Here is a 13,467-nt window from a genome sequence, read left to right on the forward strand (position 1 = left end):
TCAATATTATTTTGACATTGTTTTGACTACGACTCTGTCCAAATTGCTTTATCACATTACAATTTTGAAAAACTTTTAGTTAAAGTTGCAAGAGAGTCATTTTAATGTATTTTGTTATATTGTAGTTACGATATGTGATGTTTTGAGAAGTTCTATATTCCAATCATGCAAAATTAAATTATTGAGGACTTTTCTCTCAAAAGAAATTTGTTATCGCGATAGATTAATAAAATATTCATTAAATATGGGATGTATCGTGGGAAAATTGCGATTTAGATCACTGAGAATCATACAATGACATTGCATATGACAAAGATGCTCCATCCACTTCTGAAGGCAAGAGAATTTTGTCATTTAAGTTAGAATAATCACGATCATTCAAAATATATACTTATATACATTTTTGCGAAAATTAAACATTTTTAAATTTTGACATTTATATTAATTTCGCCATTTTAAATTTGTCAATTTTGATATTAAGCTCGTATTTAGTAATCTAAAAATTCCTTAAGTTTGAATATAAACATAATTGAAAATTATTTTATATAGATTTTCAGTAATCTAATCTGCAACTTTTCTCCAATAGATCATATTTAATCATGAATATATCTTATTAACTACAGTCGATATAAATTTCTTTTTAAAGTCTGAAAATTTTAACATACTTAATTTTTATTACAATAAAACTTCTCCAGCATATCCGCTTTGTGGAAAAATATAAATCAAGCAGATTTAGTACACATCATCAAATGGCATAACACGCTCATGTATATCGTTTCCTTAATTTTTTTACTTTCTCATCGCGATACGCTTCATCCAGTTTCCATCATTTGCGAGGAGATGGCCGAGAGTTTGGCGCGCAAACGTACGATATCCGCATTGTACGATATCGTAGGCTGGCTGAATCTGGATATGCAGTCAGTATGCGCTCGGTCTGGCCCGAACGCGGATCGCGGCCGAATCTGCGAGGCTCCTCTTATCCGCTATGGAGCTGCGCGAGGTGAACCGCGCGTACGGCACTGCGGAGGAGACGACGGAACTCCTGCCGCAGCGTGACAACGCCGAATACGAGAGTTACTTCATCGAGTACGCGATACAGAAGGAGATGATCAATCGTAACCGATGCCCCGCGAGTCGAAGATTGCTCAGTCAGGCTGCGAATTTGGACTACAATTTTTCCAACAGCAATCATCTCAAGGTCGGTCCTTGGGGGTCCGCGTGAGGATCCGATCCGAGGAGACGCGACTTCATCTCAATCAGGATTCCGATTGTTCGAGACGCGGTCATATACACAATTGCGGAACTTTAAGCATAGGATTTCAAGATGCAAAATTTGCACACTCGACACTTGACGCTAATTAGAGTTTAAAAGATTCGCGAAAGAGACCAGAAAACCGCTCTTGAGCAAATTGGAAATTCAAAGATTTCAATCTCTCTTTCTATTATAATTGAAGAATTCGTTATCTAAGAATTATATTTAATATCTGCCCGTCGATTTGTATATATATTTTGTTCAAACAGTTATTATTTGAAATTATTACGAGAGAAGTACTGCATATTACATAAGATTACATAAATGCTAGTTTAATGATTTTATCTATTTTATTAATATTACATTTTTCGCAACAACTTTACATTAATTTATACAAATTTATTTTATTACAATTACAATTCATAAATATTTTTTACTATTGATTATTTACAGTCATACAATTTGGAAGTTTGATAGAAAACCCAATTGTATTCTTCAAAAATATATAATAAAATTAGATATTGTAAAAGATTAATCTTTTAAATTATAATCTTTTTCTCACTTTTTTTAAGCAAAAAAGATCTCGAAGAATTTAAGATCAAAACTTTATATATCCGAGGCAATCGGACACATTACGATAAAAAAAAAGAATTAAGATATTACAAATAACACAACAAAAAATGAAATTACGATAAATCTATAAAAAAAACTCTGAATTAATCCATGAATATATGTTAATTGTGCTCGTCAGGATTCACCATGTGCCGGAATCAGCATAATCCACACCTCGAGCGAAAACTGGCCGCCATCCAGGAAGCGTGAGGAGGCGAAGGCCTTGGAGAATCTCAGGAAAAGAGTAGAACAAAGCAAATTGTACAAGGCGGATAGAATCGTCGATCCAGTTGTATCTACCTCGTCCTCATTAAATTATGAACAGACTCAACAACAGCTGGACAATCGGCCGAAACTTCTAAAAAAGGTAGGCGGTCCAAAAATCGCAACAATTTAAAATAATATTATTTTGTGAAAGAAACTTCAATGTAAAATAACTTTGCCGGACAAGTTTATTTAAAGTCATAAATAAAAATTTATTTTTTTTCTTTAATTTTTTTCTATAATATTTTCCTTCTTGAGATAAAATCATACTTAATACGATACCATTAGATCTCTAGTTTATTTATTTGAAATTATTTAAAAGTAATGTTTTTATATTAAATTCAAAATGGATTAAATCTTTTTTGGTGTAGATATTTTTGAAAATATATTTTCAATCTAAATACACATTGTAGAGATTGTCATATTTTGTTGTAAAAAATAATTTAATTCTATATTATTATTAAAAAATATAAAAATTACGAAATAAAATTGGTAAAAACAACTGTGAGATCGCATCTTCTTATAAACTTGGATGAAACATATTGAACAACTACACGAACGCGCTATGTCGGATACATCTCAAGTTCACGGAATATAATTTCCGTTGTGTCCTTGGCTTGCTCGTTGCGATACGACTGTTTTCGAAATGGAATACGAAATCAAAAGTGCGAAGGAGCACGCGCGCAAAGTACTTGGGTCGATACTTTAGATTCAGGAGTGGCGCACTAATACTTCGGTTCCTATATGCTATTCTGTCGCTAAATACACTCTTGGAAAATCGCATCATTGATCTGTTTACTCAAATTTTTAATTTGGCAAACTTTCAAGTATTTTAGCTATTCGTATGAAATTATTTTCCACGCAATAAAATTTTCTTTGGGATTTGAAAAGAAAACTATATTTTTTAAGAAGAAAAACATTTACAGTTATTTTTATTTGTTCAAACGAAAATTTCACATCATATGTTAAAAATATTCTATTTTTTGATTCCTATACAACCTCTTAAATATGTGAGATACAAGGATGAATAAGTACGCGATATCGCGTGTAACGTTATCGCGTACATCGAGGTAAAGTTATCGCGCGGTTTCTCGTAGATATCTCACATCTTATGAATTTTCTTGCAGATACTCAGCAACCGGCCGATGAGTATCACGCTCGATAGGAGCGATCTGGAGACCGATTGGCGCGACAGCGAATTTATCACCGAGTGCCTTTGCTGGCATAACGTTTATCGGCAACGGCATAACGCACCTCCGTTGACTATGTCGCCACAGGTAAAAAATGATAAAGGGAATAAGAAAACGCTATCTGGTATAACGCAAACTTTTTTTTAGACGATACTTGTAATGGTTACACAGCTCAACAAAAAATATATATATATAAACAAGACTAATCATTTCCCATAGTTTTTTTGACGCTCTATTTTCTAAATTGCTTCATCATGTCACAATTTTGATAAATTTGCAGTTAAAGTTGCAAGAGAAAAAAAACTTTTAGGATGTATTAAGATGTCATAAGAGTTTTCTTGTTTTTATCCGAAAAAGTTATTTTTTGTCGAATTGTGTCATTACATATATACATATATGTATCATTGCAGTTGTGCGAATACGCTCAATCGTGGGCGAATCATTTGGCGCACACGAACACGTTCTACTACAGAAACGATCGCAACGTGGGTCACAATCTTTATTGTCGCCCCGGTAGCGGCATACCTGGCGATGTCACAGGACCGGAGGTTGCGTCCTACTGGTACTCGGCCGTGAGGCAGTACGACTTTCTCAAGGAACCGGATGTTCTTCATGCCAATGTGAATGCAGGTAAAAAATAGTGATGTCGCGTGCGTTTCTGAATTCTAAATCCAGGGATTAATCGAAAATACACGCTCTCTAATTGTCTCTCTGACGGAGACTAATTAACACAAAGAAAAAAGAAGTAAAAAAAGTGTCGCCACTTCCTAGGCCACTTCACCCAGCTGATATGGGCGAGTAGCCGTTACTTCGGGGTCGGCAAGGCGCACAGCAGAAGCGGCAAGATAATCGTGGTGGCTAATTACGAGCCGGTCGGGAACGTGTCCGGTCAGTTTCAGAATAACGTGTTACCGCCGTTGCCGGAGAATGTGAACGCCGTTGTGATGTCGCCGCACGCCGTGCCGCGGATACCGCGGGGCCATTACGAGCTGCTAACATCGGCGGCGCCGCCACCGTTATCAGACACCACGTCCACCGGCAGCGACACTATGTCCGTCAGCTCCGGCCAATAATACCATGGCCGTGCTAAATGCCTTCTTTGTATCTGCACGCGATGGGCCGGATGCTAAAGGGAGGCGTGCGACTTATCGCATGCCGCGAGTCAAAGACTTTTGGACACGCGAAACACGATGACCGATATCTCTGCCGCGAACGAGTTCAAGGTCGCACGGATTATGAAAAAGAGAGCAAAGGCAAGGACCCTCTCGTTTCGAAATATTTTTCTGGAAATTTTTAAAAGATTTATCTCGATTATTGTAATCTCTTTGACGATAAACGTGTGAAAATCTGAGAAATAATATCGGATATTAATAAGAAATAAGTATAAATATAAAACACACACGTCTAGTCACCTAGTTGTACAGTATAGTTGGCAATGGAATTGTCTTTCTGATTGTATAATGGGATAATTACGATGAAAATAAGCCAAATATAAAATATAACGCCGCAACATATTAATTTGCATAATGGAATTAATAATTTTAACGAAATTATTAAAAACACGATTCTATCTTTATCTCATGCAATGAAAGCTCAATCGATCTTATACAGCAGTTTTTCACAGAAATGTCGGTCATCAGGTTTTACTGCCCTCAACTACCGCTTGCAAAAGCAGTGATAATCAAAGAGTACACCGAGCTTTGTCTTGGTAGCTGGTAGTACGTACGTATAATACGATTAGATCAAGCAGAGATACAATCTGCGTTGATCTGTGATTATTGATAGTGGCGTAACTGCTTATTTTTTACCGGCCTCCCGCACAAGAGTTAATTTGGATAAATAAAGAGATATCTCGAGAAAAGCAATTATACAATTAAAAAATTCGGTTTAAATTAAAATAATAAAGCTAGAGTTACAGTATTGAGTAGATCATTTCTAGTGATTTCCGATCTGTTGTTATGTAAGCAGTATTTATTGCAGCCTAAAATTCGTATTACTTTTTCTTTCTAATTAAAGTTCTTTTTTTCTCTCTAATTAATTTTCTTTTTTCGTGTGTTTTTTGGCGAGGTCATTTTTTTTAATAGTTGCGTCACTGTTCGTAATAGATAACAGAAGCTCAAATTTAGAATCACTATACCTATTTCCGATTTGGAGAAAACAGAAACAAAAACGGCTGTACAACGTACAATTCTTGTTTTGAGATTCTAAGTTTATTCGTGCACGCGCGCTGATTATTCGTTGCATGGATCCCACGTGCAGGATGAAAGTTAAAAAATTATTGAAAAGAACACCAAAAACTCTATGCCTATTTTGTATAAATATATCGGTTTTAGGACTGGCACATTCATTTAAGGAACTCGTATTGTAAGATATAATAATTGTATGAGATATAGAACTGAGAAACCTAAGTGAGACGAATCGCGCCTAGCAAGGAAATGTAATACTTTGCACATATTTTTCCGTCCTCTTACACTGAAAATCAATGTTTTGCACGAGACAAATGCTGAATTTCTTAGCATCTTTAGTATTAACAAACGTTCCTATCAAGCGACGAAGGAATGGTGTGTGCTCTCCAGGAACTTGGGAAGATAATCGAACTAAAAGTAAAAAAAAAGCGAACATCTCGCGAGCGAGATTACAATCGAGACGTATTATTACTATCCACTTTCTAAGCTGTTCGAAAGAATTTTTCAAATGTTAATCTTAGAATAGCTGAACAGAATCTGAAACTTGGATAAAATTAAAAGAAAGAGGATAGTGTTAACAGAAGGAGGAATAACGTTTATGTGATTCAATTTCTTATATTATGAATTCAAATGAAAATTAAAAGCAAGGCAAAAACTGCTTTAGCTCTAAATTCTATAGTCATATTCTATTTTAAGCACTAAATGTCAGATGTGAACATAGATTTCAGTGATATAATGTATTTTTTGTTTTTATTTTATTTTAATAGAATCTCACAGAAATAGTTTGGAAATAGAAGTAAATGGAACTGAAACTGTTCTGGGAGAAAAATTGAACATATATAATGAAATCTTTAATTATCGACTATGTAAATTTAAATAATGCTCGAGGAAGATACTCGTTTGAAAGCGACAATTACGTCACAACGAACAATTCTCGCTTTTAAAGTAAAAGGTACACAACTACATCTAAAGTCTGCCAGATTGATAATCATTAACATATATAGAGACGACGAGCTGAATATAATTGTATTTCGCTATTTCATCAATGATAATTTATTCTAAAGTACGATAAAAGAGATCAATTCTCTTTTTCATCTCTCAATTCTTTCCGAATATGGAATGACAAAGGATGAACAAAGAATGAAAAATTTTTAGATCAAGTTGTTGACGGACATTGTAGTCGCTTCGAACGTTGCTGCAGTGATTTTAGCTCTTTAAATAAGATATACAACATCTATATAAAATATATAATTGTATTCTGTGTACGGTGAGAGATTATTTACAAGACAACATCGATTATGTTAGATGAAAGATCTCTCAAGTATGCGACTTATTGCGAGACGTAGTAAAAGCAAATTTACAGCAGATTTTGTAATTCGACTCTGTTGGCCCTCGATTTACTAGAAAATAGATTGTTATATATGAAAGATATAAGAATTATTTTCCATAGATAGGAAGATTGTTGTAGAGAAGGAAAATTATTTTTTCCACGCATAGTCGATTAGCAACGCGCTTTTCTAAATACGAGACGTAGAACGTAATGTAAAATGTTAATTATATAAAAGAGGAAGATATATACATTTCATCCCTTTACATTGTTAGATATTCGCTTCTATAAGATTTTATGCGACATGTTACATAAAACGATCAAATCGTTGACTAATCAATTGCGCCTATCAAGTAAGAAACGACTTATTTGATCGAATCACTCAATTAGTTTAATTCAATCGCGCTTTATGAAATTTAATGTGAATTTGTCGCCTGAGCTCATGATACGAAACGACGTTCCGTAATATCGATAATAATATTTAATATAGCGTACAGGGTCGAATAATAAATGCTCGATGTGATAAATATGTATAATAACTAAGAAAGGCTTTCGTTAATTTAAGAAGGTTCAAATCAAATTACGGTTACATCGGAAGGATCGACGGGGTCGAAAAACGTTGTTCGCCGTTTTTGATTTTTCTATTCGACACATGCAAATCGATATAAAAAAAAAAGATATGTTAATGGAGCGGGGAGGGAGAGAGATGTGACAATGGAGACGAGATATTTATATATATGTGCAAAAGCTCACCTGTTGACAATCGATACTGAGACGTCGTTTCATATATATACACACACACACATTAAAGACGCTAATATAAAACAAAATTTTGAAGATTTATATTTACGTTATTATAGAATGTGTCCGAAAATCGCGGATTGATTTTTATGACACATATTCTTCAATGAAATTTTATTCTTTTCGACAAAGCGCAATCTTGTCGGAGGAGATCACTTATTGCAAATCTTTGATTTTCAAGATAAAATATCTTTAATAAAAAATTGTATCTGTACACAAAATTTTCTTTAACGAAAAGTCTATTTAAATCAATTAAATCTTAAGTCCTCACAATTTAACATGATGAAGATAAGAGAGACCCTTTGTATACAGTTATATATACACATTCACTCGCAGTGATATAAAATTAATCACGCTTAACTGTTTATGAAATTATAACAAATTTTATCCGAATGTATAAAAGTTACAGGGGAAAAGAAGGGATGTATTAAGAATCTTATATATTATTTATTTTATGTTATAAATAGCAATTTTAAAATATTTAAATATTTTTAATATGAATTCTTTTGACGCGATATCATATTAGATATGTTAGAGGTGCACATTTTATTATTAGCTCTAAAGTAATGTTGAATTTTAAATAAAACTTCATTTATCCCTATTAATCGATTATAAACAAAAGCATAAAAAATTAAAAGTGGAACGACGTTAATGTACTCGTTATTGTTGAAATGCAGGGCATAGCCTTAATAAATGAATCAAATGTATTGCAAGTCAACGCGTTTTATAATGATGAATGTTAATAAAATTATCTCTTTGCAGAAACATATTGCATCAATTTTATCCCATCTTTCTATATGTTGCGATATTTTTACAGAGAGTAAGAATATATTATGTAGAATATAAAGTGAAATAAATATTTTTTATCATTTAAAATTCAATATTTTTTTACAATATATTACGAGATAAGAAAGGCAGGGTGTTTACTAAAACCTTATTAAAAAATTCTCTGAAAATTCCCTGATCTTTCAGGAACCTATATAGATTCAAAATTCCAGGTAAAGAAAATATTTAAGATATAAAGAAGACATCTCTTGAGAGAATATTGAATACAGCTGACATATATTTTCCGTCGTATATCATATTTCGCTAATAACATTACATGATACAATAATTAAAAAATATACTGTACTTTGCGAAATTAGACAGTCGATACTATAAGTAAAATATAATATTAATATTTAATAACATTCGCGCGTGACGGTAAAGTTGTCTCTCGGCAATCGATCGATATATCGTCGCTCTTTTTATCTCTTCTCTTTCTTTTTTTTCCTACAAGAGATGATGAAAACAGTTTTACAAAATATAGTGCAAATATATATATATATATATTATATATATCATATAGCTCGTGCTATACACAACAAGAAGGGAGAGTCCTCTTCTCGGTCATCGTTTCTCTCTCTCTCTCTCTTTTCTCTTTTTCTCTCGTCTACTATATTTGATTAACGAGTTTGACAGGAATACATTTCAATACTCTTCTCTGTCGATAGTAATTAATCCCTATTAATATGTCGAGTCACCTCGATCGGCTCGATATGGCTAATTAAAATTGAAAAGATTTAAGACTACGGAATTTAAGACTACGGAACCTCATTCGCGCGTTTTAATTAGCGTACTGCTTAAAAACAGAAATTCGTTGTGGCCACGAGCAAAATCATTCGTCACACGACAGCATATAACAAGCTGCTTAGTATTATCACTATTGTTTCCAAGTGGAGGAATGAATGTATAAGGCCGAAACGATCCTGAATAGATCTCGACAGAGGCGTATAAACGATGAAAGTGTGTAACAAAATATAAATAAGACCAAAGTGCATTTTTCTACGAGATTATTAAGATCACTAGACAACAATCAAAGTTCTTCTGAGAAATAAAATTAGATACTTTATTTACGCGGAAAGTTTATATGGCATTAGCCATTGTTTTTAGAAAAAAAGATCATCAATTGTCTATTATTTCGATATTTTGTATGTCGCAATTCCTTTTTTTTTAAATAGAGAATTCAAGATATAAATTCGTGAATAATGTACAAAAATAAAAATAAGAATTTCTTTTGGAAGCGATATTTGTATTGATCTGTGTATATTGCATTCTAATTATGCGATATTACTATTGCATTCTGTGCATCTCTCTTTTTCTCTTCTGGAAGATAAACTTAATAATATTCATAAGCTTAAAAAAATGTAGAGATATGAAAGATAAATCGTTTTTCACAAATAATACTCGAAATTTCTCAGAATACTGTCAAAAAAAACGAGCTTCTTTTACGATATTTTTTTACACTGTTGTAACAGATTTGACGGCGAGAAATGCAATAAATGTTGCATGATTTCAACAAATTCACCGAAGCACTAAATGGAACGTGAATATCTCTCCAGCGACGGTCGGCTCGACCCGCGTGACAATTTCTTTTGCGCAAAATCGGCTAACATTCTCCACTCTTTTCATTTGTACAAAGTTTACTCTATATTAGTTGTTTCTTAAATTCTAATATTGCTACGCTTTGTTCTTCACATATTAGATAATTATTAGATCACTAAGCTCTTTTTGGAGTACTGCGTCATCATCCGCAAATACTCTCCAAATGCAAAAGAGTCTACGAAGATCAAAAAATTCAAAATCTTAGAATTAAAGGTGAGGAAAGGTTTCGCGTTCAATGATAATATTTTGATTATCACTTAGCGTCGAGAAGACCAATAGAAAAATTGCGTAGAGTGAGTCATTTAAGATCTCAAATTACGATCGATTAATATAATCATATACTGCAATTCGAAAGTTGTGTATCCTTAAATTGATATCCCTTAATCTTAGAAAGTATAAGTGAAAAATGTTAAAATTATATTTATAATATATATTATACGACAGTATATGCAAGCAAAAATATCCTTTCTTGCATGATTTACAGATCGCTCTCAATAGTAAAAATAATGTATTGAAACCATATCATGTGGCCCGGCCTATCTGTCTCCTTCTTATGTACATTCGCGAGTTTTCCTCGCAAAATGATTCTTGCCTTTCGATAAACTTATTCAGTACTCCCGAGCTTTATCTTACGCCGTACTAGTTTCGACAGAAATTATCAATTACTTTATAATAAGATTATGTTGGTCCGGAAGTAATATCAGGAATATTGGACGCATTGTGTACGAGAATAGATAGCTCTTTTTCTCATTGCGATTGTAATAAATACATCCGTATTTATCGTTATGTTATTAATGGTCCTTCTTAACAGAACACACGACATTTTTTTTGGTCAAAGAGCTAAAATTTCGTTTGTACTTTGACGCTAGGTGGAGAATCACCGGCTAATCGGATTCATCCTGAACATTTGTATCCCTTTCATTCATATGCAGTACCATTAGTAATAAAATTAATTAACTTATCGCGTATAGAAATACAACTATGCACAATACCTATTTCTTGGTATGTCTTTCTCTCTTTTTTTCCAGAAGAAAACGCACGACGAAATATCTAGAATGTTCGGAGGAAACAAATATAAGGCAGATATTGGATAATTCTAATGCACATGTCAATAGATAAAATGTAAATACAAATTTTATTTTTTACTTTTCTGCTAATATTTCTTTCAGTCAAATAACTCATTGTCAATCATTTTTGCAGTAATTGAGATATATTTTGTAGAGAAATTATTTTCACGTCCTAGCATATCGGTATTGCTTAGTGTCAATACCTCATATCGGATTATGTAAATTTTAGAAAAGTTATTTTCTGTTTTATATTTTACATTTGTGACTTTTTCCTCCAAGTATCCTAGATACTTTGAATATTTAAACCATCCTACATCTTGCTTGCTATAGTTCGAAGATAAAAAAATGCAATTTTACTTTATTAAATCCTATTGTTGTTGGTGTTATTGCCGCTGGTGGTATTGTTGTTGTTGTTATTGTTGTTGTTATTATTGTTACTGTTGGAATTGAGAGGGCTGCTGATATTATCGATCTCGCGTTGAGCTCGCGAAATCTTTACTTTGTCACGCGGCGTGCCGTCCTCACCGGTCTCCATCGCGAACATCTTCATCTTCTCCTTGAAACTAAGCTTCTCCGGCACCGCGCCAATTTGCGAATTTTGTTGCTGTTGTTTCTGCTTTTCTGCCAGTCGTTTTTGTCTCGGATCTCTAGACAAACAAAGATGTTCCATAGACTCTTGCGTATCAGAAGAATTGTTTATTTGTTCGAAACTGTAATCTTCTTTCATTCTGGAATAAACTTACTTATATACTTCTTGAGCCCCAATCACTCCAGGGGTGGCACCAGTAAATGAAGTTCCGGACCCTTCCGGCGTCTTGGGAGATGCCAATAGATTCTCCGCGTCGTTGATAAAATTCTGAAAGCATAATCGAACGGTTTAGCAACATATATTATATCTTACGTATCTCTCGTTGCATATGCAATTGTATCCTCTCGGCAAGAATATAATTTGAGATATTTGAAATCAACAAATTATCTACTTAACATGGAACGTTATGTTTTATAATTAATTTAGTAATTTTATAATTGTATGTAATTAAAAATATTATAAACAATAGGACATTATATATAAAAAAAATCGCTACTATTGCATCAATTTTAAATTAATGTATTATTATATTATTAAACGAAACTGTCTTAATAATTAATTTGATGGTTAATGGATAAATGCAGAATAATAAAAAATGCATGATAAATAAGATTTCTGGATTAAATTCTTGCCAAGAAAATATTGATTTTGAATGCTTTGCGACAGGTTACACACTTTTTGGAGCCTGAGTAATGTATCTGAATAATGAACCTGAACAATGTACGCGTAAAGCAACGATTAGAAAAACTAGCATCAATCATGTACAACATGAGTATAGATGAATGAAATATGAATAAAATATCTAGTAATGAATATACAGCGCACAATACATTCGAGTGAGATATATATATCATTAAACAATAATGACTGACAGTCCATGCATCAGATACTTATAATGACATAGCAACAATATCTGTTTTGTAAATTATATCTTACTTGTTTATATGTATATCTGCCATTGTATGCATTTCGAAAGAATATTCATATTTATAATAAATGCATATTAATGATGAAGAAGTTAACTCTTTGAGAAATTAAGTTTTTAGTTGACTATCTAAAATACAGACGGCACACCGGAAGATGAAAGTGTACAAAATATATTTAGCTCCAAATACTATAAATATATAAAAAAATATACATGATTCTATGAATAATATTTTTTACTTTTTTCGAGAAAACTAATAAAGTATATACATATGACTTGCGATAACATACATAGGTACTGAAAATAAAATATGAAATCGAGATTCTTAACTCAACGTTAACACGAAACAAACTAAGATAAAGGAGACATAAATTAACAAGTAGGTAAATGAAATAAACTTTAAAAGAATTAAAAGATATCACATAAAGAAAAAATGACTCACGTTGGGATCCTCTCTAATAATGTCCATTGACATCGATGATGGATTTGATGATCCGGACATATTGCGCAGCATAGACTCGCTATTTGCATTCGAATCATGAAAAGAGACTCTTTTCATCGATGCTGGCTGTTGAGAAATGGGAGGTAGATTAGAAGCGGTCGAACCGTTTGATCTGAGAGCGCTTTGCTGAGACATAACGGCGTAACTGGAGCCTCGTTCAGGTGGCGGGGGCGCATCATTTATGCTATTTTGCGAGGCTAAAATAGAGAAATAACATTTTCAAATTTATCTGCCAATTTTTTATCATTGATAAAGGATATAGTATTCCAAAACGATTTTTTTCTTATGAGAAATGTAGAAACGACGTGCTTTCACAATCCGTGGAAGC

At 33.0% G+C, this 13,467-nt stretch overlaps 2 protein-coding genes across 9 annotated transcripts in view; one reads left to right on the plus strand and one right to left on the minus strand.

The window, feature by feature from the left end:
- The first annotated feature begins 894 nt into the window (after window positions 1–894).
- On the plus strand, window positions 895–8,352 carry LOC138936195 (uncharacterized). The gene is made up of 5 exons (XM_070301378.1): window positions 895–1,198; window positions 2,004–2,231; window positions 3,256–3,405; window positions 3,729–3,948; window positions 4,090–8,352. Exons 1-5 carry the CDS (start codon window positions 986–988, stop codon window positions 4,389–4,391), a joined length of 1,113 nt encoding a protein of 370 aa, XP_070157479.1. The 5' UTR covers window positions 895–985; the 3' UTR covers window positions 4,392–8,352.
- A 2,229-nt stretch (window positions 8,353–10,581) lies between these two features.
- Cno (adherens junction formation factor afadin) overlaps window positions 10,582–13,467 on the minus strand; it is a 37,148-nt gene continuing 34,262 nt past the window's right edge. For all 8 annotated transcript variants that reach the window (XM_070301381.1, XM_070301380.1, XM_070301383.1 and 5 more), the window contains 3 exons: window positions 13,080–13,336; window positions 11,867–11,979; window positions 10,582–11,770 (listed from right to left, as the gene is read on the minus strand). In XM_070301381.1, the coding sequence (XP_070157482.1) occupies window positions 11,485–11,770; window positions 11,867–11,979; window positions 13,080–13,336 (656 nt within the window). In that variant the 3' untranslated portion in view covers window positions 10,582–11,484. The remainder of the gene's footprint in view (window positions 11,771–11,866; window positions 11,980–13,079; window positions 13,337–13,467) is intronic.

This window comes from Polyergus mexicanus, unplaced genomic scaffold (assembly GCF_030449975.1).
Source record: "Polyergus mexicanus isolate NDT 795.1 unplaced genomic scaffold, iyPolMexi1.0 SCAF_9, whole genome shotgun sequence".
NCBI lineage: Eukaryota > Metazoa > Arthropoda > Insecta > Hymenoptera > Formicidae > Polyergus > Polyergus mexicanus.